Source organism: Truncatella angustata (genome assembly GCF_020726525.1).
Source record: "Truncatella angustata strain MPI-SDFR-AT-0073 chromosome Unknown BKA67scaffold_3, whole genome shotgun sequence".
Lineage (NCBI taxonomy): Eukaryota > Fungi > Ascomycota > Sordariomycetes > Amphisphaeriales > Sporocadaceae > Truncatella > Truncatella angustata.
The window spans coordinates 1,265,667-1,291,732 of NW_025763383.1; the positions used below are offsets into that span (position 1 = coordinate 1,265,667).

The 26,066-nt window shown below is 48.8% G+C and overlaps 8 protein-coding genes across 8 annotated transcripts; 4 read left to right on the plus strand and 4 right to left on the minus strand.

The window, feature by feature from the left end:
* Window positions 1-49: 49 nt before the first annotated feature.
* On the plus strand, window positions 50-1,287 carry BKA67DRAFT_560190 (Longin-like domain-containing protein). The gene has a single exon (XM_046102440.1). The coding sequence runs from the start codon at window positions 217-219 to the stop codon at window positions 823-825; it is 609 nt and encodes a 202-aa protein (XP_045959564.1). The 5' UTR covers window positions 50-216; the 3' UTR covers window positions 826-1,287.
* A 140-nt stretch (window positions 1,288-1,427) lies between these two features.
* Window positions 1,428-5,860, minus strand: BKA67DRAFT_534229 (TRAPP II complex; the record flags this gene model as incomplete). The annotated part of the gene is made up of 2 exons (XM_046099832.1): window positions 1,428-5,620; window positions 5,695-5,860. The coding sequence occupies 2 exons, from the start codon at window positions 5,858-5,860 to the stop codon at window positions 1,428-1,430; spliced, it is 4,359 nt and encodes a 1,452-aa protein (XP_045959565.1).
* Window positions 5,861-6,581: 721 nt separating this feature from the next.
* Window positions 6,582-7,939, minus strand: BKA67DRAFT_534230 (uncharacterized protein; the record flags this gene model as incomplete). The annotated part of the gene is made up of 3 exons (XM_046099833.1): window positions 6,582-7,315; window positions 7,374-7,697; window positions 7,867-7,939. The coding sequence occupies 3 exons, from the start codon at window positions 7,937-7,939 to the stop codon at window positions 6,582-6,584; spliced, it is 1,131 nt and encodes a 376-aa protein (XP_045959566.1).
* A 2,034-nt stretch (window positions 7,940-9,973) lies between these two features.
* BKA67DRAFT_591730 (uncharacterized protein) lies at window positions 9,974-11,237 on the plus strand (the record flags this gene model as incomplete). The annotated part of the gene is made up of 7 exons (XM_046104752.1): window positions 9,974-10,006; window positions 10,044-10,205; window positions 10,256-10,523; window positions 10,566-10,747; window positions 10,833-10,967; window positions 11,010-11,070; window positions 11,110-11,237. The coding sequence occupies 7 exons, from the start codon at window positions 9,974-9,976 to the stop codon at window positions 11,235-11,237; spliced, it is 969 nt and encodes a 322-aa protein (XP_045959567.1).
* A 718-nt stretch (window positions 11,238-11,955) lies between these two features.
* Window positions 11,956-14,667, minus strand: BKA67DRAFT_232789 (general substrate transporter). The gene is made up of 10 exons (XM_046095642.1): window positions 14,129-14,667; window positions 14,022-14,072; window positions 13,927-13,953; window positions 13,832-13,876; window positions 13,732-13,778; window positions 13,628-13,671; window positions 12,688-13,572; window positions 12,584-12,633; window positions 12,266-12,529; window positions 11,956-12,180 (listed from the first exon to the last, which is right to left on the minus strand). The coding sequence occupies exons 1-10, from the start codon at window positions 14,188-14,190 to the stop codon at window positions 11,997-11,999; spliced, it is 1,659 nt and encodes a 552-aa protein (XP_045959568.1). The 5' UTR covers window positions 14,191-14,667; the 3' UTR covers window positions 11,956-11,996.
* Window positions 14,668-15,774: 1,107 nt separating this feature from the next.
* Window positions 15,775-18,075, minus strand: BKA67DRAFT_591732 (uncharacterized protein; the record flags this gene model as incomplete). Its single annotated transcript, XM_046104753.1, has 7 exons — window positions 15,775-16,588; window positions 16,639-16,769; window positions 16,820-16,852; window positions 16,909-17,126; window positions 17,180-17,332; window positions 17,386-17,549; window positions 17,600-18,075. The coding sequence occupies 7 exons, from the start codon at window positions 18,073-18,075 to the stop codon at window positions 15,775-15,777; spliced, it is 1,989 nt and encodes a 662-aa protein (XP_045959569.1).
* A 1,064-nt stretch (window positions 18,076-19,139) lies between these two features.
* BKA67DRAFT_232994 (uncharacterized protein) lies at window positions 19,140-20,526 on the plus strand. The gene is made up of 2 exons (XM_046095643.1): window positions 19,140-19,348; window positions 19,409-20,526. The coding sequence occupies exons 1-2, from the start codon at window positions 19,332-19,334 to the stop codon at window positions 20,373-20,375; spliced, it is 984 nt and encodes a 327-aa protein (XP_045959570.1). The 5' UTR covers window positions 19,140-19,331; the 3' UTR covers window positions 20,376-20,526.
* A 2,824-nt stretch (window positions 20,527-23,350) lies between these two features.
* On the plus strand, window positions 23,351-26,065 carry BKA67DRAFT_560217 (acetoacetyl-coenzyme A synthetase). The gene is made up of 5 exons (XM_046102441.1): window positions 23,351-23,659; window positions 23,709-24,490; window positions 24,647-25,091; window positions 25,138-25,737; window positions 25,791-26,065. The coding sequence occupies exons 1-5, from the start codon at window positions 23,552-23,554 to the stop codon at window positions 25,947-25,949; spliced, it is 2,094 nt and encodes a 697-aa protein (XP_045959571.1). The 5' UTR covers window positions 23,351-23,551; the 3' UTR covers window positions 25,950-26,065.
* The last annotated feature ends 1 nt before the right edge of the window (window position 26,066 follows it).

A 26,066-nucleotide genomic window follows, 5' to 3' on the forward strand; every position in this document is an offset into this window, starting at 1 on the left:
CTGACAGCCCCTACAGTCCCCTTCCAGGAACCCATTATCTCAATTGCGACGACGACGACGACGACGACGACGACCACCACCACCTCCTCCTCCAGTCCTTCGCATACGTAACCAGCAAACATGATCAGGTCGACACAAATAGCCCGCGTCGGCGACGGTGCGCTTCCTTCTCCTTCCACCACCACCCTCCTCTTCTGACCTCCCTTCTCAGGCCTCATGCTATGCGCCTCGGTCGACGACGAATCCACCGAGTCCTCCCTCGCCGAGATCAAGTCCCAGGTGAAGCTGATCCTGCGCCGCCTGAACAAGAACGCCGAGCCGCAGGCCTCCATCGAGTCGGGCAGCTTCACCCTGCACTACCTGCTGAGCAGCGACATCGTCTTCCTGTGCATCTGCGAGCGCTCGTACCCGCGCAAGCTGGCCTTCACCTACCTCTCGGACATCAGCACCGAGTTCCAGAACTCGTACCCGGCCGCCCAGCTGCACAGCCCGACCCTGCGCCCCTACGCCTTCATGGAGTTCGACACCTTCATCAACCGGACCAAGTCGACCTACGCCGACGCCCGCGCCACCCAGAACCTCGACAAGCTCAACGACGAGCTGAGGGACGTCACCAAGGTCATGACCAAGAACATCGAGGACCTACTGTACAGGGGCGACTCCCTCGACAAGATGGGCGAGATCAGCTCGAGGCTGCGCGACGACAGCCGCAAGTATCGCAAGGCCGCCGTCAAGATCAACTGGGACCTCATGCTCAAGCAATACGGCCCCTTCGCCGTCTTCGGCCTCATCGTTATATTTTTCATATGGCTGCGCTTCTTCTAGAGCATCAAATGAACTGAGGAAGTGAAACCGGATGGGGGCAAGGGGTGCCGTCCGAGGGACCTGTTGGAACCAGGTCCTGATTTATTATACCATAGCCATGGACACGTCCTCGGAGGGGAACAAGCTGAGGCGTTGGCTTATGCAAGAAGATATGGCAGATGATGCCGAAAAGAGCTTTTGTCTAATCGAGCATGTCGTCCGAGAGAGATAGAGGCGCATTTCTATACCACGTGGCGGCGTTTGACGAGCATCTGCTGTACAATATATTCAAGTCCATGCGCCGGCATAATATGGTCTACGTAGGGTTATCTAGGAGGCCCGCTTCGGGTGAGGTGCCAGAAGAGCCGAGTCTGCAGCGAGCAGACAGTCGCTGGGCGCGTACATTATTAGTCAGGCAAGAACATAACAGCAGCAATATATCTGCTGCAATACCAAACATAATGAGAACAATTCACAAAGCATTCGACTTGCATTTCTTCCATCTCTCACCGGGACGAACTCACGGCGCCCATCTTCAGGGTTAGCTTTGATATCTTTTCAAGGTGCTTAGTATTACATTTATGTTGTGTGTGTGTGTGTGTGAGATCAGATTGTCATCTCCTTCAGTTCTCGTCGCTTCCGTCCTCGCGGTCTTGAACACTGACGAAACACTTGTGTCTCGAGTGCCAGATCCTCCTCTCCCTCGGCCCGAGCACGGCGTCCATCATCTTCTGCGTGTCTGACCGCTCGCGACCGGTTTTGTCATTGTCGGCAGCACCACCACCACCATTGCTGTTTTTGTCGCCTTTTTCGTCCTCTTCCCACAGGATCGTCTCCTCGACACTGGCCACAAACTCGAATTCGCCACGACACAGCGGCGTCAGGCCGATGACGACCTCGGTGCTCTGTCTTGGCTCCAGCAGCGGGAGAAATCGCTGCATCGTCCCGTTCCAGCCCAGTTTCCGCGTGAAGTCCAAAGCCACATTGAGGGGCCGATGGCAGAGCGCGGGCAGCAGTCGCAATGTGGGATATATTGGCTGGGAGGTACGGTTCGTGAGCGAGACCTTGAGCTGGGCAAAGTCGTCAACATATATCGTGTTTTTGGCACATCCGGTCGCCTTGGTGGCATCATCAGAGGCGACAGAGATATCGATACCAACTTCGTCGACCTTGACAGCCTCGATCATACGCGGCGTGAGACGGATTCCGCGGAACTCAATACTGCCGGATCTCGAAGGCCCAGAAAGGGTCTTCCACGACCCTTTGAGGGAGTCGAGCATGCGCTCACGGAACCAGAAGGCTTCGCGGTTGGCGCGTTCCGTCTCAGGAGTGATTTTGCTGGTACTGACCACGAATTGGCGTTGGCGAGATGGATTCAAAGCTGGAATTGAGGCGTGTGGGTCTTCTAGGAATACGCGAGGGATAGGGAAGACGACACGATTTGTGTTGCCTGGCAAGATGTGCTCTTCTATCGTGAAGCCTTTCTCGGCTTCGAGGCGCACCTGCATATGACTGGGCCAGGCATTCCTCAGATCCATAATCATGAGGCAGTACTTGTCCGAGTCTGAGACATCCTCGCCCAACTGCTCTGCACCAAGGCGTTGCCAAAGTGGGCGTGGCACATCCCCTTGGATTGGAAGTATGTCCATCCTTGCGACCTCCACACTAGCATTGACTGTCACAGTCATGTCTAAGCATACTTGTCGTGTGTGGAATTGATCCTTAACCTCTTCTTGGGTTACACCAAGATAAGCATAGTCAATCTGGATCGTTCCATTGGTCAAACCTGGCTTACCCAAAATCTCAAATTCGAAAGTGTTCGTGCCACCTGGCGCAATGAATCTTTTCGAATCGTCGGTTTTGCAGAGACGTAACGCTTGTTTCCTTGCCAAGACCAACTCATACTCGTAAAGTTCAGAAGGCGTAGCATCTCTACTGGTCAGAGCTGTTTGTAAAGGACCTTGTGTCGAATCTTGAAACGAGAATAGCAGAAGATCTGCGGGAGTTTCTGCAGATAGATTCTGCAACGTAACAGAAAATATCTGTCTCTCACCTTCAAGGACCATGATTGCGGACTGCGGCAATGTTGTCGACTTGACCACAATAACAGGCTGTGCTGAAATGGTACTCAGGCTCATGCTTTCGGGCTTCAGCTCCGGCCCGGGTCGGTTCAGCTGTTTGCTCTCATAGAAACTGTTAGTCCTTTCAATGGAGGTAAGGCCTATCGCCTTGATTTTCACCTCCGTATCTGCTACCCATGAATGAGGAAATATGGGAAACCTTCTTTCCCGGCATCCTCGAACCTGCACTATAGCACCTGTGACTTTCACAGAACCGGCTTCCTTGGGCGTCCCGTAAACCTTCAGGATCTGGGTTCGGTAAGGCCCAATGACCGTGCTCTCAACTGAAGATTCAAATACGGCTCCTTCGGTCTCGAGTCTTATGCTCTCAATATCCACGTCGATTTCGTAAGGGTTCTGAAGCGTGATGCGGAAAGTGGCTGCTTCCCCGGTAACCAGTGTTTGTTCGACAACTACTTTGTCGGGTGCTCTCAGGAATGGGTTGTATATGAACGGATTGACGTCCTGAGATGTTCGCGCATTGTTTGCTCCCGGTAGCACGTTTCTAGCATGTGGTATGGGAGCTTTCGTTGGTGGCAAGGGGTCTAGAGATATGCCACGTACTAGGAACTCGTCCCAGAATTCCGCTGCTAGATGACCTAATCCTAATTTCCTCGATAAATCGGCGGTCTTTGAGATGTTATTGACGAGTCGTATCTGCTCGTCACGGGTGATCATTGGCGCAGCATCTTCCCGGCGCGGCCCGGGTGCTACACCACTGCCAGCAGTTCGCAGCAAATCGCTCGAAAACTTCAGCACGCCATTAAAATCTGGCAACGCTTCGGACATGTTAATGCAGGCGCGCAGGACATTGAGCTTGACATCTTGAATGCCGTAGTGCCTAACCATGGATTGGTTCTCAATCCTTGAAATGACTTTGCTATCACTGTCATCCGGAGACGAGGCAGAGTCCGCCCTGAGTTGACCGTTGAAGCCCACGACACCATACGTTTTACAAAGAATGCCTAGGAAAGCATCGATGCCGTGCTCAATATCGCCTTCGCCTAGTTCTAGCGCTCCGGCACCATTGCTATGACCATTGACGGCATCCAAAGCTACTAGTCCCGCGGCTGGGTGGATTCCAACCTCTGCAGCTCCGCGAGTACGTGCTTCTACGAGGCCAGCGACGAGAACGCCTACCAGCTCTCGCAAGACCATCGCCTTCTTTCTGTGATAACCCAGTGTCCCCATGACTGATGCAATCCCACTCAGAACAAGTGCACGATCAACTGTCGTTATGACCTCACGTCCTGAGGGGGGGAACGCCCGAAACAAAAGATTTGCTACGTAAGTTCGACTAGGTGTAACGCTCAGTCGAGGCGATGTCGTTAACGGGTTGTGCGAGCTCTTGCCAGAAACAACCATGTCAAGAAACTTCGGGTCCAGCCGCCCATCACATATGTGCAATGAAGTTAAAAGACTGCAGAATCGGATAACCATCTCGCACAGAGGAAGTGGCGGTAATTTCTCCCCAGATATCCTCGTACAAAGGCCAATGATCCTCTCCAGAAGATCTGGTAGGCAAGCCTGGAAATTTCGCAGGTATTTGGGTTGGTCGGGAATGACATCCTCGACCTCCGGTGCCTTACTCGTCGGCTTATCTGGCGACAGACAGACCGCCGGCACTTGGAACTCGATGCCGGCCCAACCTAGCAGAATCAGACATACTGTAATGAGATCAAGCGCCTTTCCATGCCATAAATGATCGTTGTTAGACTTGGCAACAGTGGCCCCCTCGATCAACTCTTTCAGAGCATCCGTCCATCGTCCTGCCTGAAGATATAAAGAGCCAACTATTATTTTGACTCGACCCTTGCCTTTGTTTCTCCACTTCTCGTTGAGACCTCCTGGACCAAAGCCTTGGACTGAAACTTTGTCTGATGACGAAGATTTAAAGCCCTCAGCGGTTCCAGGCCTCGAAGGCCTTTGGTCTGGGCTTGCAGGGTCCTGGTCACTGCCATTCGTCATCTCATCAAAGGTAGTTGGCGGATGCGACAGTCCACTGCCGTTCCTCACAGGGGTTGATGGGCGGTTTGTGGGAGTTGAACTGCTCGATCCAAAAGACAAGCCCTTAAATGCTGGCAGCGACATGCGCGCTTGGCTCTTATCCGCGACACCGCTGGTCGATACTGATCTTGTGGGCAGGGCGAATTGTGAATTCCTCCGTAGATGGTTCGGGTCCTCGGTAGTATTTGCACCGTTCATCTGTGGTCTTACCGCATGCCCCGGAGACTCGATCGCTGTCATGGCTTCGAAGGACTTTGCCAATGTGGTCATCTCAGCCAACAATAGCGAGGATATGTCGCACATGATGGTCTTGACAGTCGTTCGTATGGAATGTTCTATGGGCGGAATTGTTTTGACGCCTTCGGGCAGGACGATGGGTTGTTCTGCCGGCTGCACATAGTCGAATATGAGGACCTGGTGAATAAGGGCCTTGGTATGCGCGTCTCTTAGATCTTCCAGTTCCTGATACAGGGTACGTATGTTCCTTTCTGTCATGGTTGGGGCAGTTGCGGACTGTCTCTTGCTGAAAGCTCCATTCTCCAGCTCGGCTCCATCGGCTATAGCTATGACGGCGAGAGGCTCGCGGTACAGGTCGAATGGAGACAAGGCCAAGTGTGAGGGAGGGGGCACGTGTGTGATGAGTTCGTAGAATATCCTTCCGTTCGGGAAGGCCAAGGGCGAGAACATGTCTAGATAGCGAAAAGTCAGATCAGATCGCAGGATTGGATGATGCTCCTTCGCGGAGGTACAGGTTGCGACTGACTCCTATTGGGGCGCCCATCGGCACTGATGTCCCTAAGGTGGACGTCATACTCCTGATTCAATCTTGTTACAAAAGATTCAAATCTGTCCCCCTTGATCTGCCCGACAGGCACGACGAGCGCTCGTACCCTCGCCGGAGCGATGGGTAGCAAAGAATTAATGGTCATGGTGGTGGCATTGGGGTCGGGTTGTCGCCAGCTTCACTTCGAGGAGTTACTGTTCTGCGCCGACATGGCAGGGGCTAAGCGGTGAGGTGCTGCTGCGCACTTTCGAGGGCTTTAGCTAAAGTATATGTATATGGTGGTTGTGGGATGAATCGCTTTGTTCCTCAGACCGCGAAATATCACAGGTAGGGTAGTATTGGGTATGCGCGAGCTGTCAAACTGATTTGACTCGTGGCTAGGCGCATGTGCCACGCAGCATCATTGCAATGTCGAACTCTCGCGCGCAGAACGGATGCATCATGACAAGCTGAAGCTCCTTGCCAATTGAGCCTCGCGCACCATGCTCAAGGGGCAGCCAATCAGACACGACTACTGGAACCAAGGGTCTCGATTGTACTGTGTATCAATTGTATCGGCGTACGCTACTGTAGCAGCATGCTCGGTTGACCCGCAGCCAATGACCTCGACGTGAAAGGACAATCTTGGTTGTGTTGTTGCTCACAAAAATAAGAGTAAGATAGATAGATTCCTTAGCTATGTCAGGTATTTTGTGTATGTTGCCAACACTGCCAAATCACGTTCAATCTCAGTTTGCATACGGAGTTTGTCTGGTTTTTTCTTTTCTTTTTTTAATACCAGGGCAAGTTATGTGTATTGCGTAGCCTTTTCTTGGCCCCCCCCCCTGCTACCTCTTATGAATTATGGTTATTTGAGTTGAGCTTTGTTAGGTTGCACCCGAGCTGCTAGCCTCAGCAGCTCTAGCTTTGCCTTGCCTCGCCTCAGCTTTGAGCTCACTGTCAAAGATATCCACGGCCAGACTCGCTTCTACAAAATCCTCCAATTCCTCTGTCACCGTTTTCAGTTTTTCCTTGACAGCTTCTGCTCCTTCAAATCCAACTATATGACGTGCAGGTGGGTTTTCGTTTCCGCCTATCTCAGTGAGCGCGTTCACTGTCTCCTGAACTAATTTGTCCAGCGACGAGGCGGGCAGTTTGGGGTATCGCTGTATGATCTCATCCTCGGAAGCCTCCAGGGCTGTCTCTGGATTCATGTTCAGAACATTGCTGAACATGTCCCGCACACTCGGTGCTGGATTGTTATCACTATCGTAGTGCGGAAGCTGCGGCGCAAAAACAATTTTGTTCGTCAGAGACTGTATCTCTTTGTGCGGCTGCACTATTGTGACTTTGATGTTGAACGGCGCGATCTCGTACGCCAACGAGTCGCAGAACCCCTCCAGTGCCCATGTCGCCGCTGTGTACATGGACATCCCAGGAGTCCCAATATGCCCGCCAATACTTGAAAGAATCATGATGTGGCCTGTGTGTTGCGCTCTCATCAGCGGGAGTGCAGCCTTGATAAAGTTCACCTGAGAAAAGAAGATCGAGTCAAACTGATCCCGTACAAGGTTCTGTGTCGCAGCATTCGTCGACAATTCCTCGACCGTGCCAACAATAGCTGTCGTAAGTTAGCCGGGCGCCTTCTGATTAGCGTCACGACGACTCTTCAAGCTCACCTTCTGAGGTACAGCATAGCAGAATGTCTAACCTGCCAAATGTCTCCTTAGTTTCAGCGATGGCGGCGCCGCACTGTCCCATGATGCGGCCATCGCAGCGGATGGGCCTAATCCGCCCTAGCCAGCCCTCACGGTCCTTGCGGTTGCTCTTACACTCGCTGATCAGCTCGCGAAACTCTGCATTCCGGTCCTCATGCTCAAGTTCATGTGGCGGTAGGCATGCGGCCACATTGTCGCCAGCTTCCAATAGCTTCCGCATCAATCTAATGGCGAGCGGGGTGAGTGCGGATGTGAGGATCCATGTCCGCGGGGAGTTGTGTGTGGCTAAATCATCAGTCATTAGTCGTATGAATCGATTTTCCAAACACCGTCACAGGTCGAATGTAAATTGTGCTGAAATGGTTTCGCGCTTCGTTCTCCGAGTGCTCCAAGATTTTGAGATATTGCCCAAGTGTAAAAGGAAGATGTCAAAGGTGGGATCGGGATGACGTACGAAAAGAAGCTACAGGGACGGCATGAGAAGAATGTCGCGCAGGGCCAGCCTCGGAACTCTTTCTATCGGACATTTCTTTTTGTCTTGTCTCGACTTATCGGAGCCGCAATGCATGTATAACAACACCCACTTTATGCGGCTCTTCTTCATGATCCGTCTCGCACAATGAAATAAAAGACTCTTTGCATTCCCATTTCAAATGGGTATGGAATGATACGTATAGAACAGGGAGCCTTTGGCAGAAAGGCTCAAAAATGGAATTCCAAAGAAAAGAAACCGGGAGAGAGGGCATGAAACATGGCCACAAGCTGGAGACGACAGTATCATCCTCTTATATTGTTTTACAGAAAGCACCCGTCGGGCCTTCTTTGGGTAACCCCCTTCTCAAAAGGTCGGTGTTGTGTACTTCTGTCATTCAAACCTGTCCACCCGGCAGTTGCGTCTGCCTCACCATCCCGGAAGCACAATACAAGCCAGTACTAGTAGCTGCCCCGTTGGGCATAATGGAATGACTGGATGGTTTGAAAGTTTACCCTACTACCAATAGCCTACCAAAGCCCGTCGCCTGAAAGTTTATCTTCCCAGGGCCCCAGGGGAAATGCAACATGGAAACGCAGGGTATTGCGGATAGGCATGGCAGATGAGCCAAGATGGTCGTCAAGCATGGACAATACGAGCTTTAACGAGATGGATCATGGCTTTAGATGGAGGCCTGGGAAGGGTACACGGCCGAGCTAAGGCATTAGAACCCCTAGATATCCCCGAGATCCCTGCTGGCCATGATATTCGTCGAGCCAGGGGCCCCAGGAATCGACAAACCAGGGCTCGAACTTTCAGATATTGGGCTGCATGCCCCGAACATGCAGTGCGACCTATGGCAACGTTTTCCGAGGCTTATTTGAAAGAGCGGGCGGAAGACTACTGTCGCATCAGTCTCCACGTCTGGAGAGGAAGCTGGAGACAGAATATTTGCCGATCCTCAATGCCCTGTAGGCAGTGGAACTTATAGCATGAACCTCACGGGTTCCTTGTTTCTTAGGAGCAATCAAGTTAGGAGGAGTGGCATCATGTTCCTGGTTGATAATTTGCTACGACTCTAACCTGATCATTCTTCGTTCTGAATTCTTCGATACGTGCAGGGGATTTCGAGACTATTGTTGGCAGGAGCAGATGCGAACAAAACTTGATATGCAGGTTTGAGCGACTACTCATGTATGCATGTACCGACGAAGGTTGGCAGTAAGTCTTTTCTTTTTTTTCTTTCTAGAAGGCGTGCCTGAATCTTAAGCAACTTCATAGCATGCAGTAGCGCCCCCAATGTGATATCCAGTGAGCATAGGGGGCATAGGACACCTAAGAATTGTACTTCTGCCGCTAATCTGGGGGTACGGCACCATGACTCAGTTTACCTAGGTTAGACGCCTACTTTGCGAACCCGTAGAAGCGGTAGATACAAGAACTAACCTCAGCGCAGTGTCCGAAATAACAGGATATATGGGAAATAACGCCCAAGAATAACAAGTAATGGTTTTCTTTCCTATCAAGTCCACTAGTCTAAGCTACATCATAGGCAATAATTATGAGATATCACATATCACGCTAATTTTGTCGTCTGTAGGAAGTATCATACTATCACAAATTATTTTATGTTAGTCCTTTTAGTATTTTATAGATATTTTAGGTGTTTTTTTAATGTAATTAACGTTAGAATGGCATCGGATAGTTTAGGACATATCAACTGAACGCGCCAACGAGAGGAAGCCGCTTCTAGACGCAATGCAACTGACGAATCTCGAAGACATCCAACGACTGGGAAAAGGAGGGGCTCTGGGGCCGTCGGATGGCTCACTGGCTCATACTGGCACACGGTCATTGCCCTGGTCTAACGACGAAACTAAATCCTGACACAAATCACAATCAACTGTTGCCAGTCTGGTAAGACACTAAGGTTGGGGTTCCGTCTGCACGTACTCTGTTCACCAGTGCTACTGTTGACGATCTTCATACCTGATCTTCCTATTGGGTTGCAACTGCCCACTTTCATTCCCGCTCTGACAAGAGAGCCCAGAACCTAGTAGTGACATCGATATCTGATTAGTTGTCAAAAATGCCCACTCGAGTAGACATCACATACATCGGTGTCAGCCCGGCCCGCGCAGCCAACCGATGTCCTGGAGAGCGCCTCCAGCACCTTGCTAGACTTTGAGGGCATGGGCTTGGGCATCGCTGAGCACTCCCATCACTCCGCATTGGCTGCAAAGATCATCAACGAATTCAATACCGACTTGGCCACTACCTTGATATTTCTGATGACCATGAGATCCTCTCCATGCAAGGCGGTGGCAGTGGCGAGTTCTCGGCCAGTGTTTAAAACCTTGTCGGCGCTTAGGTTACCAGGAAGCAGGAGGAGGCCATGAAGCAAATTAATGATGACAAAACAAAGGTTCCGGAACTTCTGCAGAAGCAAGTTGACATGGAGCTGAAGCTTGACTACATTGTGACCGGCGGCTGGTCACTCAAGGCATATCAAAAGGCCTGCCGCTTGCTAGGGGAGGGGTACGTCAACTTGGCTACCGATACAAGAACCATTACTGACGAGAAATTCGGCAAGATTCCGGAAGAAAAATTCTTGGAAGCATTCAAAGGACGCAGCTATGGTCTATAACTGTAACGGTGGATGTTGATCCCCAAGTTCCCAGAAATCTTCACTCCTAAGGCAGACAGCTCTAGTCTGACCGTAGTTCTGGATATGTCCTCAAACATTCTTTCTCGGAGAATACTCATCAAGAACTACCACTTGATCTTCTTTGGAGCTCAAAAAGAATCTTGGATCCACTGGTATCACAATTGCAATTGTCAAGAAGAATCTGCTACCTCCATTGTGCCCTGAGCCTTCTCCAAAGCTTTTGAGGAAGCATTGATTGTCCATTGGGTCTATTGTCCTTTTATATGTGACTATTGCTAAGAACAACTGCTCGTTCAACACACTAAGCATTTTTTATATCTACATCGCCGGCCAGGTTTTGAAAAAGGCATTGGCTGACTACAGACAATTCGAGGTAGACGGTCAAGAGGCTGTGTCAAACGACAAGGCAACACTCGTCTACGACGCCCTAACAAGCACTTGAATATGTACACAGTAGTCCCGGACAAGCTGCCCGCTCTCGTATGAACATCTGCTTCAGGGTCAACAAAGGAGGCGTCGTTAATACAGCCGAGAAGGCATTCGTCGAACAAGCTAAGGCCAAGAACTTGGGGGCCTTAACGGGCACTGCAGTGTGGGTGGAAGCCGGGCTAGCAACTATAACTTGATACCTCTCAAGGGCGCCCAGAAGCTTTCTAAGTACATCGAGGACTTTGCTCGCGCTTGAAGCAGGACTGGACTGTGCTGAATAGGTGTTCTGGTTATCATGAAGCCAGAGACTCCAACAGGTATATGGTTGGCTTTCCTTTTCTTGCCCATCAATGCAATCTTCGAGAGTTTGTATACGGTCGTTTCAAGGGCAAAAAATTGTTTGGAAATGGTATGCCATATATCAAAGGGCACGCCAGATAGGAGTACAATGGCGAGTGATTGGGTTCAGTAAGCAATAATCATGACACAAAATTCAAGGCTGCGTGGAGTGCAGGCGCCCTTGCGGTTAAAAGGAGCTTGGCACATGATCAATCACCCTCGATCATCCAGGTTGGTCAAAGTGCAGCCAAGAGGCACAGATGGGCCGATACAAATAGAGCCGAGCCAAATGACTTGCAGATAAATCCACATGAACTGATGACAATCATCTCCCGAGCCTTTAGGTTCCTTTACCCGGCACAGTACATGCAGACTATAGCCAGGCTGTGTACCAATCATCGCCTGAGGAATGGTTGTTTCATTCTTCGGTTTCTAACTTCGTTTGCACCAAGTCCTCGCAGGTCTACGCCATTGTTCTTACACCGCTCTATACCGCCGCGATCATCTCAACTCGAAGACGATGCATCATGCCAGAGGCTGTGTAGTTCGTCGAGCCGCAAAGGCTTTGGAAGAAAGGACCCATTGTGTAACTAATAAACAAAATACGGGCTTAGTCGAAGTGATGCACATGCCACATCCTCTGACCACTCCGGCACAAGCGATTCATGCCGTTGACTCATCGCACCTCGGATGCGCTTGCTTGAGATCCCCCACCCGCCGAAAGCCGTCGCCACCTATCTTCGCCCTTGAGCTCATACTCGGCTGTGGAACGTAAGCTATAGGGCCGACGCGTGATGTCTTCTCGATTTATATCTTGGACAACATGTAGCATTTCAGTAATACCGAATAGTTCATCCATTCTACACATAGTTGAAGTCAACATATAGCACTACTGGAAACTCTGGGGAGTCTCGGGTAAGAAATGACAGGTATGGGGTTACTTACTTCTCCAATGACATTCCTTTGGTCTCTGGGATCAGGAGGTACGCATAAAAGAACATGCATGCGCAAAAGGAGCCGAAGAGAAAATATGTACCGTAGCCTGCGTGCCCCATATTCTTCATCATTGTCGGTACAGTTCGCGCGACGAGAAAATTGAACAACCATTGTGTCGCCGCAGCCTGCGCAACGTTCATGGCTCGCAGGCGTGCGCTGGGAATCTCGCTCACGTAAATCCAGCAACAAGGTCCCCATCCGAACTGATAGCAGCTAAAATTTCCAATAATCAACAATCTGACTCGGAGTGTTTATGCTCAGACTTACGCTGCGAATAGGAAGATGCACACGATCGCTACATATCCAAATGTCGGGATCTGTTTGACGTTAGGTACCGAGACAAAATCATGAACGAATGAGAATCGACCTACTGGTTGCCCCTGAACTGGTGGACTGATATATATGTATGCACCAATAACAAACATGGATATCGATAGTGCGATGCTTGTCCATAGTAGACTCTTCCTTCGTCCTAGTGAATCTGCTGCGAAGATGAGGAAAGCAAGACAAGCGACGACCTTGACAACACCATATATACCCGTTGCAAAAAGTGAGCTCTCTGTACTGTTCATACCGAGCGACTGGAACATCTGTGGTGCGTAATAGTTGATAGCGTTGACGCCAGTCATCTGCTGGCATACCATCAAGCTAATGGATATAAGCGCCCGATTGCGATTCCCACGTATGAGCCACATCTCCTTCAGCAGCGTCCAAGTTGTCGCGTCGCCGACAAGCCGCCGTTCGATCTCGAGTTGCTCTGCCATTCCGTACATCTCGTGATTGATGTATTCGTGATCGTCAGGCAAGCTTGTCAGCTTTGACAATATTCGAGCAGTGTTCTCCCAGTCATTCTGCCTCGCCGTCCACCTCGGGCTTTCAGGACACCACAGCATCCCAACCAGCAGACATATCGCCGGGACAGACTGCAAAGTAAGCGGAATTAGATAGACGTATCTGTCGTTCCAATGATACTGCGCCGCGTAGTTGACCCAGAAGGAGAGCATCACTCCGTTCACAATGAATAACTGGTAGCACCCCGTCAATGCACCTCGGATTGCTCTTGGCGCACATTCGGAAACGTATAGTGGTGTCAACATGGAGGCGGCACCAACTCCGAATCCAGCGACCAGTCGCCCGACGTACAGGACCGGTAAACTCAACGTCGGTGCCGCTTGGAGCGCGATTCCAATGCAGGTGATGAGTGCAGCTGTTACCAGCGACCATCTTCGCCCAAATTTGTCGGCAAAGGGAGCGGCCTTGAGTCTTGAAATCAATACTTGCAACGTGAGTCGCGCTGACTTATACACTCACAGTCAGGCAGGCTAAAACACACCCTGCTTGTAATGTTGAGACGACTGCCTTTTTGTTAGGTTTTCCTTTTCTAACTGGGAAAGATATTGGCAAGTGGCTCGTACTATTTTCTGAGAGAATGTCCTTCTCACTGCTGTCTATGTGATAATCCCTACTCTCGTTAATAGTACTCGGGAGCTGTTGTGTAAATTCTTTGACACTTACTCCATAAACTTTGGCATTATTAGAATGCCTCCTATTGCGCCAATACTGGATTGTGATTAGTTGGATATGTTGAAGATATCAAAAGTGATACTTACTCCCAACCGAAAAGCATTCCGCCGAAGCTGTAACACCCAGTTAGAACACTGTCGTCCAGAGGTCTGGATGGTTTGATTAAACAGTTAAGTCTTACCATGATGCACATACTAGCGCAAAGACTCTCCATCCATATATTTGTGGTGGGCTGGAATGCAGTCAGTCACAGGGTAGATGTGTCGCCTCACAAACCGAAACACCTACTCGTCCCGCATAGCATCATTTCTGATAACTAGCCTGAGGATTTTCACCCATGTCTTTCCCATTGCTGCCACAGCTAGCCAACTGCAGTACAAGAAACTTAACAACGATCTACAATGACTATGATCGACTGGGGAAAGTGCAAGGCGAAATCTAACGCGAAATCTAACTTCCTCGAAGTGTAAAGAACACAGAAAGGATGCTACAATTCAAAACTTCTCACACAAACAAGACATGACACGAACATGGAGGGGATCGACTGTGCCCCCGTCAGATGGGCAATATGCAAGTCGTGGTTTAATGACCATTGCCCTGGTACTGAACCATACTTATTGGGAAACATTTGGCTTTTGGATCGATTACGCCACCAGGCTGCAGGTGTAGACAAGCTATAAGTATCCATGATATTGGGGTGTGATGCATAACAGCACTGGACGCCGAGGCGAGGTGCTCCCCATGGCAGGATGTTCGGGTGAGTGCACGACAGCAATGACCAGGTACAGAGTAATTGGAGGGATAAGTAATATCAGCGTTGTGCGACACACCTATCTAGAAATGCATGGTGTAGGTACAGGGGCCTTTCTCGTTCGCGGAACCTCTTTCGTGGAAGCCGTTTCAGCTGTAAGTTAACGCAGCGCTATATACCACTCACACTGGGAAAGAGGGCACACGATTGGAGGTGGTGCGTTAGACGAGGGTACATGGTTAGGGTCTCGCGTTACCGGGAAGGTTGAGTCTAGAAGCAAATGAGAACGGTTCCGTTCGTCTGTCCTGAGCTGGCCCGCATGACTGCAGGTTGCAATACGCAGGCACATTCAGCTGGTCTAGCCGAGGAGCACCTTTTCCAGATGGCTGGGACACAAACCTTGGGTGGGATCATCAATCTGCAATCCTTCGCAATACCCTCGCTTGCGGGAGACACTGCAAATATCGATTCTATGTTTTGCATCAAGAAAGTGATTTAAAAAAAAAAATTTGCAGACTCTGCATCGACCTTTTACAACATCTCTTCGCTTGAAAGAAAACTTCAGGATTATGATGAAATCTGGGGTATGATGTCGTAGGCGAATGAAAGATCCTCTCCCCGCCTTTAGCCGTTGGGGGGAAGGGGTGCATAACAAGACCATCATGCCAACTTTAGCCGACCTTGTATATTTTGCAGCCAAAAAGGGATTTTCGGGTCGTTCCACAAGCGTCTCTCTCAATAACTGAAATATCTGGCTCCTGGTCTCATATTGAGGTGTATCACTGCTTTCGGTGCTTACGCAGTGTTCTTAAGCAGCCTCCAGAGAGGGAGTCATGAGAGGCTGTCAGGTGCAAGGATTGATCATGTAATGGCACGGAGCTGAGTTGATTATTGGTTACTTTGTGAACTAGAGTTTAGACATCTTTTAGTAATCATAAATATTAACATGACATACCCCAGCAGCATCAATTGCAGGTCCCCGAAATTCCAAGCGCCATTCCAAAATCTATTTCATAGGGCTATTGCATCTACGTAATATCGTAAAGAGAGCAGTGCCCGCATTTGTCGCCTTCTTAACCCATGAGTCATTTCATACCAGACAATTTAATCATAATGTATCGGCGAAACTTAGAAGAGTTTATGTTTACACAACAGCGGCCCATCACGACACAAAAGTAAATGCTCATGCCACAATCTCATCACTGAGCCATCTCGGGATCTTAGGTACTTTGTCCCATCCACCAAGGTAACTCTGCTTGGAGACCCCCTCGCTTGAAGGCTTGGCATAGATTGCCGAAACGTACCAAACCACCTCCCCTTTCTTGATGGTATGCTGCAGTGTTGGAATCACCGTACGGCTTTCGACCAGGTTGGAGTTCGGATCCGCATTGACAAGCATAGCACTCCGTTCAACATTGACTTCCAAGGCCCGTATACCAACAGCTCCTTTCGATACGGCGTAGGCCCCCTGACGACCTGTCGACCAACCCTCTGGACTGTTGAGGTCATAATTTCCGATAATCTTTGGGAACGTGCCTTCCCCTTTGTCGGCATCGTATGCGTCCAAGTAACGTCCATCAATTGACCTTTGATTGCTGATTGCGAATGATCCATCAGCGGTCATAACTTCACGGCCGGCCTCAATCTTGTGGGCTCTAATATGCCAATTTGGTGAAGACTCGCTGGACGGAACCAGAATTGTCTTGACTGTGACATCTGAAAATGGTTTCCAGACTGAGACGAGCACAGGTTGGTCATCTCGATTTTCCAGACCAGCATACTCAGACTTTCTTCGAGTTTTCCAGTAATCGCCACCATCGTCCGAAAGGCCTAGTTGTGATGCAAGCGCATACTGCTCCAAACTAAAAAGGCCCGGCGGTACAGAGTATCCATAGGCGCTACTGTATGCGAAAGCTCCATACTTGGCATGAGTCCCCTTCATTGGATAACTACACGCTTGCCCTGAAGATAGGAGCATACAATGACCTCCATGGTAACTGCAGAAAACGGGTCAGCATATCATTTTATGGAATTTGTGTAGACATACCTCATGATATGTCCTGGATGCTTTAGGGCCTTGACTTTCGGTATCACATCTGCAGCCGATTCTTCCTCCGATGTCCAAAAAGGGTGATCAGCCGGCACAGCTAAGCAGATGAAGGCGAGACATGCCCAGTACTAAGTATTTGGTCAGCAAACAGAGACAATAAAACGCAATCATGACTCACAGGACTCCCAGGGCTGTTATAGTTTTCGGCCATCTAGGTCCGGTTAGCGATGTCCTGAATGACGTGATTCATTACCAGTGTATACTCACATACATGTTTGGGTATGAATACCCAATCGTAAGTGTGCCACTAGCACTCCAGATATCTGGCTGAGTCTGCCACCATCGGAGATGTCTGAGGACAATCCCTTTCACCATGCCCCAAGTAAGCGGCTCCGGCAGTTCAACATCGGCATAGGCAAGGGCTCCCCAAAATGAAACCATTGCAAATCGATAGCCTACGCTGCGACCAAACGGGATTGCTCGACCTAAATGCTCATTAGGGATCAAACCGAGGAGAAAGAAAGCCACACAAGCCCACCTTCGTTATCGAAATAGTGTACCATGTCCAAAGCAGCAACCTGAGCACGCTTTTTGAATTCTGCTGCTCGCTCTGGTTCTTCTTCGCCAGCCAGTTTTGCGTATAGCAGCTGAAGAAAATGAATAGCAAAACTCGACGAGTAGTAGTCCATCTCTGCCATTGTGTCAGCAATTTATGTCACCAGGATATTAAATTCTTCCACTTGCGGTGAATGCCTTCTGGCCCATCGTTTGACCAACCGTCACCACGATAAAACGTGTTCAGATGCTCGATGTCGCTGTCGAGTCTCTCTTGAGAAAACTTCCCTCCATTTTTCTTGAGTCCAAGGTTCGCGAAAACTCTGAACCAAAGCCAGTTGGTATTTGGCATACTATAAGATATTAATGTCTATCACAGGATTTGAGACTTTGTGTAACACACTTCTTTTCGTTGACGGAGTTCCCCAACCATGCCTCGACATTGCCCCTCTCCTTTTCGTTCATTGACTGCCAGAATACTGGAGCGACAGCAAGAGCAAACCCAAGCGGGCACATCTCGACCATTCGTTGATCATTATCGCGCGGGTATCCCCAGTACTCAGGACTGTCTGGGTCAGTACCTGACTTGACACCTTGAACCCACCACTCTGTACCGCGGTAGTCTCCGTCGCCTGCCAATAGGCAAGCCAGACCCCAAAGCGGTCGACATATACCCTCGACCTCGGATGCGGTCTGGTCGAATCTCACTGCTGTTGCACCTGGACACTTGACTCTGGCTTTTTGTGGCGAGAAAAACGGCTCCAGCGGGTCAAGTAAAGTTCTCAGTAACTCTTGCACAGAGTTTCTGTCGGTGATTTTCACTTTGGAGAAAGGGTGGGTTCCATTATACCCAAGATTCAACCCTATGTTGGATCCCATGTTGGCTGCTGATGTTAAATCTTGTGTTATCACTTGTTTCAGAGGAATAAACTCGGAAATCATGCAGGAAGAAGATATACTCAAATCGTCCCTTTACGAAACACATAATACCCAATGGTGACATAACAAGCGACCCAGTCCCGGGGCCGCTTCGTCCCGAGTGAGGGGCATATTTCGGTCGCGTGGGGTGATGTTCTCGCGGCTAATACTCCGTGTCGAGATCATTGCCCATTGACGAACCTACTTTGCAGTATGGCACACGGAAAAGAACCGCCAAGACGGATCGCCGGGTAAAAGCACTGCACTAGGATACATCTACCCGTCTGTCTTGTGGACGGGACTGTATGTATATACTATCGTTACGAAGGCATTCCCTTGGCAATACAAGGGGAATGATCTGCAAAATTGAAAAATAAAAATAAAAATTCTTCAAATTCGCTGTTTTTATTTGGTCAATGACTTCTTGTCAGCACATTCAAGCAGTGCTGTTGCAGATTTCAGACTAACTCCTCCTCGATGGCTGTCTTCATCCTCGCTGTAACCCCACTAATGACATGGGGACGAATGCTTATCCGACGGAAACAGCGGGGTTTTATCAGCAACACCAGTCAGTCCGCCAGAGATGGGGGACCATGGACACGAAGTCGTATGAATGAGAGCCCACCATTTTACCATTAGTTTTCCCATCCACCCTTATCGAATTCTCGTAATTTTGAGGCTATTCTATATTGTCCTAGTGATGGCGCAGTCCAATCAATTATATTATCCGCGAACTTTCTTGGTCACCGTTCGTCTCCCCATAGCAGCCCACGTTCTTACTATAAGCGATGTAGTGACTTGCTTAAGCACCGGTTGTGCCAGACGTATTTAACCAACATGTCTTGTGATACTCTCACACGAGTGACTTGAAGCCATACATGAAAGCTTATATACTATGGTTTAGCTCATTGGGTATCAGACGCTCTCCAACTACCTATAACAATGGTACATGGCTATGTCACGCCAAACTTTTCTTTTTTTCTTTTCCGGCGTTATGTAAGTGTGTGTTACACGAATGTTAGAGAAACCTGCCTGTGGTTCTTCACGGCCCGATCCATTTCAAGGTTGAAACATGGGGGCTTGCCGCGGCTGAGAGTACCGCACGATACACCACTCAATATTCAACGCAAAGTAAATCTACAATGCGAAAGTAACTCCTTTATTACTGTTTTTACCGCTGTTGTTCAGACTCTTATTCTATTGTCTTGTCGGACACCATGCCGTGGACCGAAATGTAAGCAGCACCACCATTCCTAGCTTACGCTGCTATCTTAACACAATTGGTTGGACACAGATCACCTTTGGAGATCCTGCGATCACAATACAGTGCATTGCCTTATCCAACAACAACCTGGCATGGGAAGACAGTCATCGTCACCGGCGCAAATGTCGGAATAGGTAAAGAGACGGCCCGACACTTCGTGCGACTCGCCGCCAGCAAGGTTATCCTAGCTTGCCGGGACGTCGATAAAGGCAATGCTGCGAAAGAAGAAATCAAAACTTCTCTAAATAATCCTCAAGTTGTCGAAGTCTGGCACCTAGACCTGAGCTCATTCGAGAGCGTGAAGGATTTTTCCATCCGCGCTAACGGCCTTGCTCGCCTAGATGCCATCGTCGAGAATGCCGGTGTGATGTCAACCAGCTTTGTGCAATTTGAGGGTTTCGAGCAACAAATCACGGTCAACGTGATCTCGACCTTTCTCTTGGCTCTTTTGATCCTCCCGGCGCTTCGACGCACTGCTACACAATACAATGTCGTGCCACATATCGTGGTCGTTTCGTCAGACGCCCATATGTACACTAATTTCCGGCATCGCGATGCACCTGATATCTTCGAAGCACTCAGGGGCACTGATCATATGAACGACCGTTATGGCGACTCGAAACTGCTACAAATTCTTCTCACGCGAGAGTTGGCGAGGCAGCTAAGCGCATCCAACAAGCCGCAACTTATTCTCAACAGTGTAAGCCCCGGATTATGTAGGTCACAACTTTTCCGGAATGCGCCATGGCCAGTCAACTGGTTCATGCCGATAAGTTTTTTTTTTCTGGCCCGAACCCCCGAGATGGGGTCAAGAGTACTTCTCGCAGCTGCCACTGCTGGTGCCAATACACATGGGAAATATCTCCAAGATTGCGAGTTACACGCCGAAAGTCGCTTTGTTCGAAGTGACCAAGGCCAACGTGCTCAAGCGAGAGTGTACGAAGAGCTTATGAGGATCCTAGATTGTATCGCCACCGGGATTCGAAACAACATTTGATAGTATGAAGCTTTGGAGAGAGAGAGAAACGGGTATAGAAGGGGGGGTAATTGCGTAGTTGTACTTATGGGAACCGCTGGAAGACTGTGTGACACTGCCTTTCGAGGATAAGGAAGACGAAACAGAGACGTCGAGAGGCACACAAGCTATCGTCTCTGGGATTTGCAGCCGAACGATGGCCGCCGGGGCGTGCTCGACTTCCACAGAGAGCAACACAGTGATGATGGCCCGTATATTCGATAACGCATAAACAAGCTTTTGCGTCGCAAACGTATACCGGTTATCAGTGACTCGGGAGACGATGAGACCGAGGGCTGCATCCAGCAGCAACAAAAAGTGTTTTGCGCGATCATTAAGACATGAGAAGCTAGAGGATATGAGTAAACATCTCAATAACTCGACTCTTTGGGAGGTCGATATAGACACATGCGTTAACGAAGAGCAACCTCAAAATATATTCAGTAGGCAATATTCGGAATCCTTTGATTCCCTCTATAGAATGGCTCTGGAGAGCATATTGCCTACCAACGGAGTTAGATTGTTTGTGAATGCTTCAGAATTCCGAATTATGTCAAACGAGTCCATAACGTTGCATGTGCACGTGGGACGAAGTGATAGGAGATTCACAATGAACAATTTGCATAGTGAGTTATACGTCTTGAACATCACCAACTTCTCAAGGTATCAGCGATCACTGAGTATCAATTAGTGATTGGATCTGATTCATATGCTGTGGTACCTCGGTTAGACCAACTTCATCCCATTCACTGCGGCCCGCTTGTAAAATACGCGCCAGGCATCCGAACACATAGTCTGATGGCTAGCCTAGACGAAACAGATGCTCCTGGGGCTCTTAAATTTAGAAGAAGACCTATGAAGGATAACAATTTCATGAGTCAACTACATTTATCTAAATGATTTCATTATATAGCTTTGGACGGTCCATGTGATGGGATGGTGATCTCGAGGTCACTGGGAAGAAAGTAGTATGTTAGCCCTTCTCCCTGCCTGCACAAGATACCACTCGCATCAAATCTGGCGTCATATAGGGGTTGCTACGATGCAAACCACATACAGAGCTATCCTTCATTACGGTACATTCGGTAGACAACTCATCACAGTTGAGAAGCTGATTGCATACAGTGTTTCCCAGCTGTTGTATGCGCATCTACTTCTTCAGCAGTGGAAAGGCCATCAATGAGCTCACGTGTTCGGCTATAAGAGCTAATGGGGTGCCAATAATACATGGGATTTCTATGGGAGGGTTGGCGCTGTTGACCGAGATATATAGGAACGAAACGAGTAATTACAGGGCCGCATACAACTTCAGAAATCTTGCAAGGAGCCAGTTGCAAACGAGACAATCGAATTTCGGCAGCACGCTGGCACGATGGAAGCTGTTACTATCACGAACTGGGCCAAAGTTGCAGCAGATATCGTGGACTTTTGCGCAAACCCCTCTTTCGAGGATGTGGTGAGCCCAGTCCTTGGCCAGCTCGAACACAAAGATGCCAATTCTCATGAGTCATGGACTCTGCATCAATCTGCACACCACCGGTTCAAGATGAACGCCAATGCACTACCTTCATGCCCAGGTAATTCAGTGTACGAATTCTTGGAAGATATCAATCTCAAGGTGCAAACCAAATGGTACAGGAATCACGGCCTTCTTCCAATGCCGCCAGACAGTCCTAGATTTCGATTTCAATCAACTGAGTATAAAAATTTAACCAGTGCCGGCTGACGAAGTTCTCCTGCAAGTGCGGCTGTGGCATCAAAGTCCGCCGGCGTAGACTAAAACATAAGTAGCGAGAGTCTCCGTTTATGTAACGTAAAAGACGTCAGGAATAGAATCTGATGTCACAAGATCAGTCTGTAATTGATACGATAACCCAGGGCTATCACCGTGGCTGACCCCTGTGGCTGCCCTAGGCAACCAGCTGGATATGTGCATGTAGCTATATATCCGTAGATATCTTCTCCTTCGTGTCCTTTTTCTATAAGCCACATCACCCCTATACCCATACATGTCAGTAATAATCAGAAAGTAATCACCTAAGAGCGCTTAAGCAACCACAATTAGTATATATGCAATATGAAATACAATGTATCAACTTTTAATTAAGATTGATTTACTCGTATATCGAGGCTACATATAGAAGAAAATTTGTATCTCCGCCTATTAAGACAACCAACCTCACTACTTTGGGACATTCTTTCCTAACATGGGGAGTCTTTGTTATCTACCCACCATCGTCTCGTCACCTCCTGCCACGGATTCGCGGGTTTTACCCAGCAGTCAACGAAGAGACTTGGACCCTTGCTTGCGCGATCCCGAGTCTGTGCGTTTGCGCTTGCTGGCGCTCATGGCGCTCTCCTTACATTCCATAAAGTCATCGCCTCCATCGCTGTCGCTACTCACCATAGTGGTAAAAGCGGGTTTCTTGTCGACTCGTCGGGGTGTTGGTGTGATCGGAGGACTTTGTCAACCTCTTTTGTGCAGTATCGTTTTAATGTTGGCATCACTTTGGAGCACCTTGGTGATGATGTTCATAACCCTAATAGGTGTTACAAATCGTTACATCCACTCAGTGATTGCGGCAGCCTTTCTTACGCCATATTATACCATTACCTCACTGCTTAATAACTACACTATACCGTTTATACATTAACGATTCACAAGGTTATTACACGTCATAATCAATAAAAGTTACTTATAACCAGCGTTAACACCTATGAAGTTTTTAGCTATCACTTACCAATTTAATGCTATCGTAATGAGGTGTTTTACTATTTCTTTCTTCTTTTTGCGAGGTGTATTTACCCCGGAACCACGGGCCATCTGGGGGAAGTGCGGGGGCTCAATACCGAGGGTTTGCTCGACCATGTACACCTGCATGCTCCGATTCCGAGGTTGTGTAACTCACTTTATTTGCCGAGACCCAAGGGATTTCCATCGGGTTTCAAAGCTGACACTTCTGAATTCTTCTGTTCGGTTGTTAACGAGCACCAAGATTGTTCTTGAAGCCAGTCGCCATCTTGATCACGCATTGGCTCTACAAGTGTTTATGCTAGACGAAACTCCGAAGATTCTTTTACTTCATTAAGCCGTTGAAGAGGCCGTACAAAATTCCGGATACAGAAGCGAAGTCAGCACTCAAAGTGCTCGCGCAACCATGGCATCCATTATTCCAAGAAAGCTTTGGGAGCATGCCGACCCAAAAAGCACTAATATGTGGAAGTTTATGCAGAAGGTCAATGGGAAGCATGGACTCAATCTCAACGTTCGTCAGGCCATTAGCAAAAAGCAGGTCCGAAACTAACAAGATTCAGACATTCTGGGACTTGTATCAGTGGTCAATCACGAATCGTTCTACCTTTTGGTCAGACGAGTTCGAATATGCAAATCTCATCCACTCTGGCTCCGTCAAACGCGTTGTAGACGAAAGCAAATGTATTGACGAAGTTCCGCGATGGTTTGAGGGTATTCAAATCAACTTCGCCGAGAACATCCTCTGGACTCGCCAGCCCGGCGACGCATCAGATCAACATGGGACGGTTGGGAAGGAAGACGACAAGATTGCACTAACTGAAGTGCGGGAAGGCGTCAGCGAGATCCGCGAGTTGACATGGGGCTCGCTCCGGAAACTCGTGGGTGATTACGCTTCCGCGATGCAGACAAATGGCGTACAGCAAGGTGATCGTATCGTTGCAGTGGCTGCAAATAGCATCGAGACTCTAGCAATCCTGCTCGCGACTACTTGGTTAGGTGCTGTCTTCAGCAGCAGCTCTACAGATATGGGTGTTTCGGGTATCTTACAGCGCACTGTGCAAATCAACCCGAAGTACATCTTCATGGATGATGCCGCGTTGTATAATGGCAAGCGGGTCGATTTACGCCAGAAGATTACTGATATTGAAGCTGGTATGAAAGGGTGTGATCTATTCAAAGGAATTGTCTCGATACGCCGATTCAAAGAAGCGCTGGATGTCTCGAAGATTGCTCGAACCAGGACATTCGAGAGCTTTCTGAGTACTCGGAAAACAACGCCTCCTCCAATTGCCCGACTTGCATTCCATGAGCCACTCGTAATTTGTTACTCTTCAGGGACTACGTAAGCAAACTTCGTGGTTTTTATGCACCCTTTCCAGCATGTCCATGGAGCATCTACTGCCCATTATAGGCATTTGGTTCTTCATGCTTGTTTCACTACGCTTCCGAAGACTCCCGACCATCATAAAGAAGTATTTACTGACTCCAAATACTGTAGTGGAATTCCAAAAGCCATCGTGCACTCCGTGGGTGGGATTCTTGTAGCTTATGTCAAAGAAGGGACGATACATGAAGGCCTAAGTGCTCAGTCCGTCGTGTTACAATACACAACGACAGGGTGGATCATGTATTTGGCGAGTGTCGGATCGCTTCTGTCTGGAGCAAGAACAGTGCTTTATGATGGATCGCCATTTCAGCCAGATCTAAAGACCTTCGTAAAGCTTATTGGGGACCAAAAGGTCACCAAGCTCGGAATTAGTCCTCGATGGATGCATGAAATATCGAAAGCCGGTATCTCACCACGCGAATTAACCGATTTGTCCAATTTGCAAGTTGTCACTTCTACAGGTATGGTTTTGTCGGACCAGCTCTTCGAATGGTTCTATGACTCGGGGTTCCCGAAATATACCCATCTTGCCAATATTTCTGGGGGTACCGATATCGTAAGTCAGCCCAATAAAATGTGATGTTGTAGCTAACGAGCGGAAGGCTGGATGCTTCGGTCAAGGAAACCAATTAACACCAGTCTACGTCGGCGGTACTCAAGGCCCAAGTCTCGGAACACCTATTGCGGTCTACGACTCTCTTCTGCCTAATGGTCCGGGTAAGGAAGTGTCCGACGGCACCCCAGGAGAGCTCGTAGCGACAGCTGCTTTCCCGAACGTTCCTGTATATCTGTGGAACGATAAGACGCCTGTGGGTGTCAAAGGCTCCAAGTTTCACTCTGCATACTTTGCCCGTTTCGATCAGGTTTGGGCACATGGTGACTTCGTTGTCATTCATCCGGTCACCAAGAATGTGACATTTCTTGGTCGCGCAGATGGAGTACTAAATCCTAGTGGCGTTCGATTTGGATCAGCTGAGGTATATGGTGTTCTAGAGAGACACTTCTCGGACCGGATCGTTGATTCGATCTGTGTTGGTCAGCGAAGACCTCAGGATAACGACGAAAGTGTAATGCTGTTTCTACTTATGCGCCCCGGCCAGCCTTTTGACAAGAAGCTCGTGCTTGAGATCAAAGATGCGATCAAGAGGGACTTGTCGAAGAGGCATGTGCCGAAGTATGTCTTCGAAACGCCAGAGATACCTGTGAGTAGATCGAATGGTGAAGCAGTCTAAACATCGTATTAACTGCAATGCAGACCACCATCAACTTGAAGAAAGTTGAACTGCCTGTGAAGCAAATTGTTTCGGGCTATACCATCAAGCCTAGTGGCACCCTTCTAAATCCAAAAAGTCTTGAGTATTATTATCAATTTGCGACAGACGAGGTCCTTAAGGCGGGGCAGGAGAAATTGTAGAGCTTGCTCCCCATTTCAAGGAGATATTATAGATAGAGATATATGGGATAAGTAGGATACAGGTCATTAAAGACAGGGGTTAGAGCAACACTATTCTTACAATCTTCGATACGAATA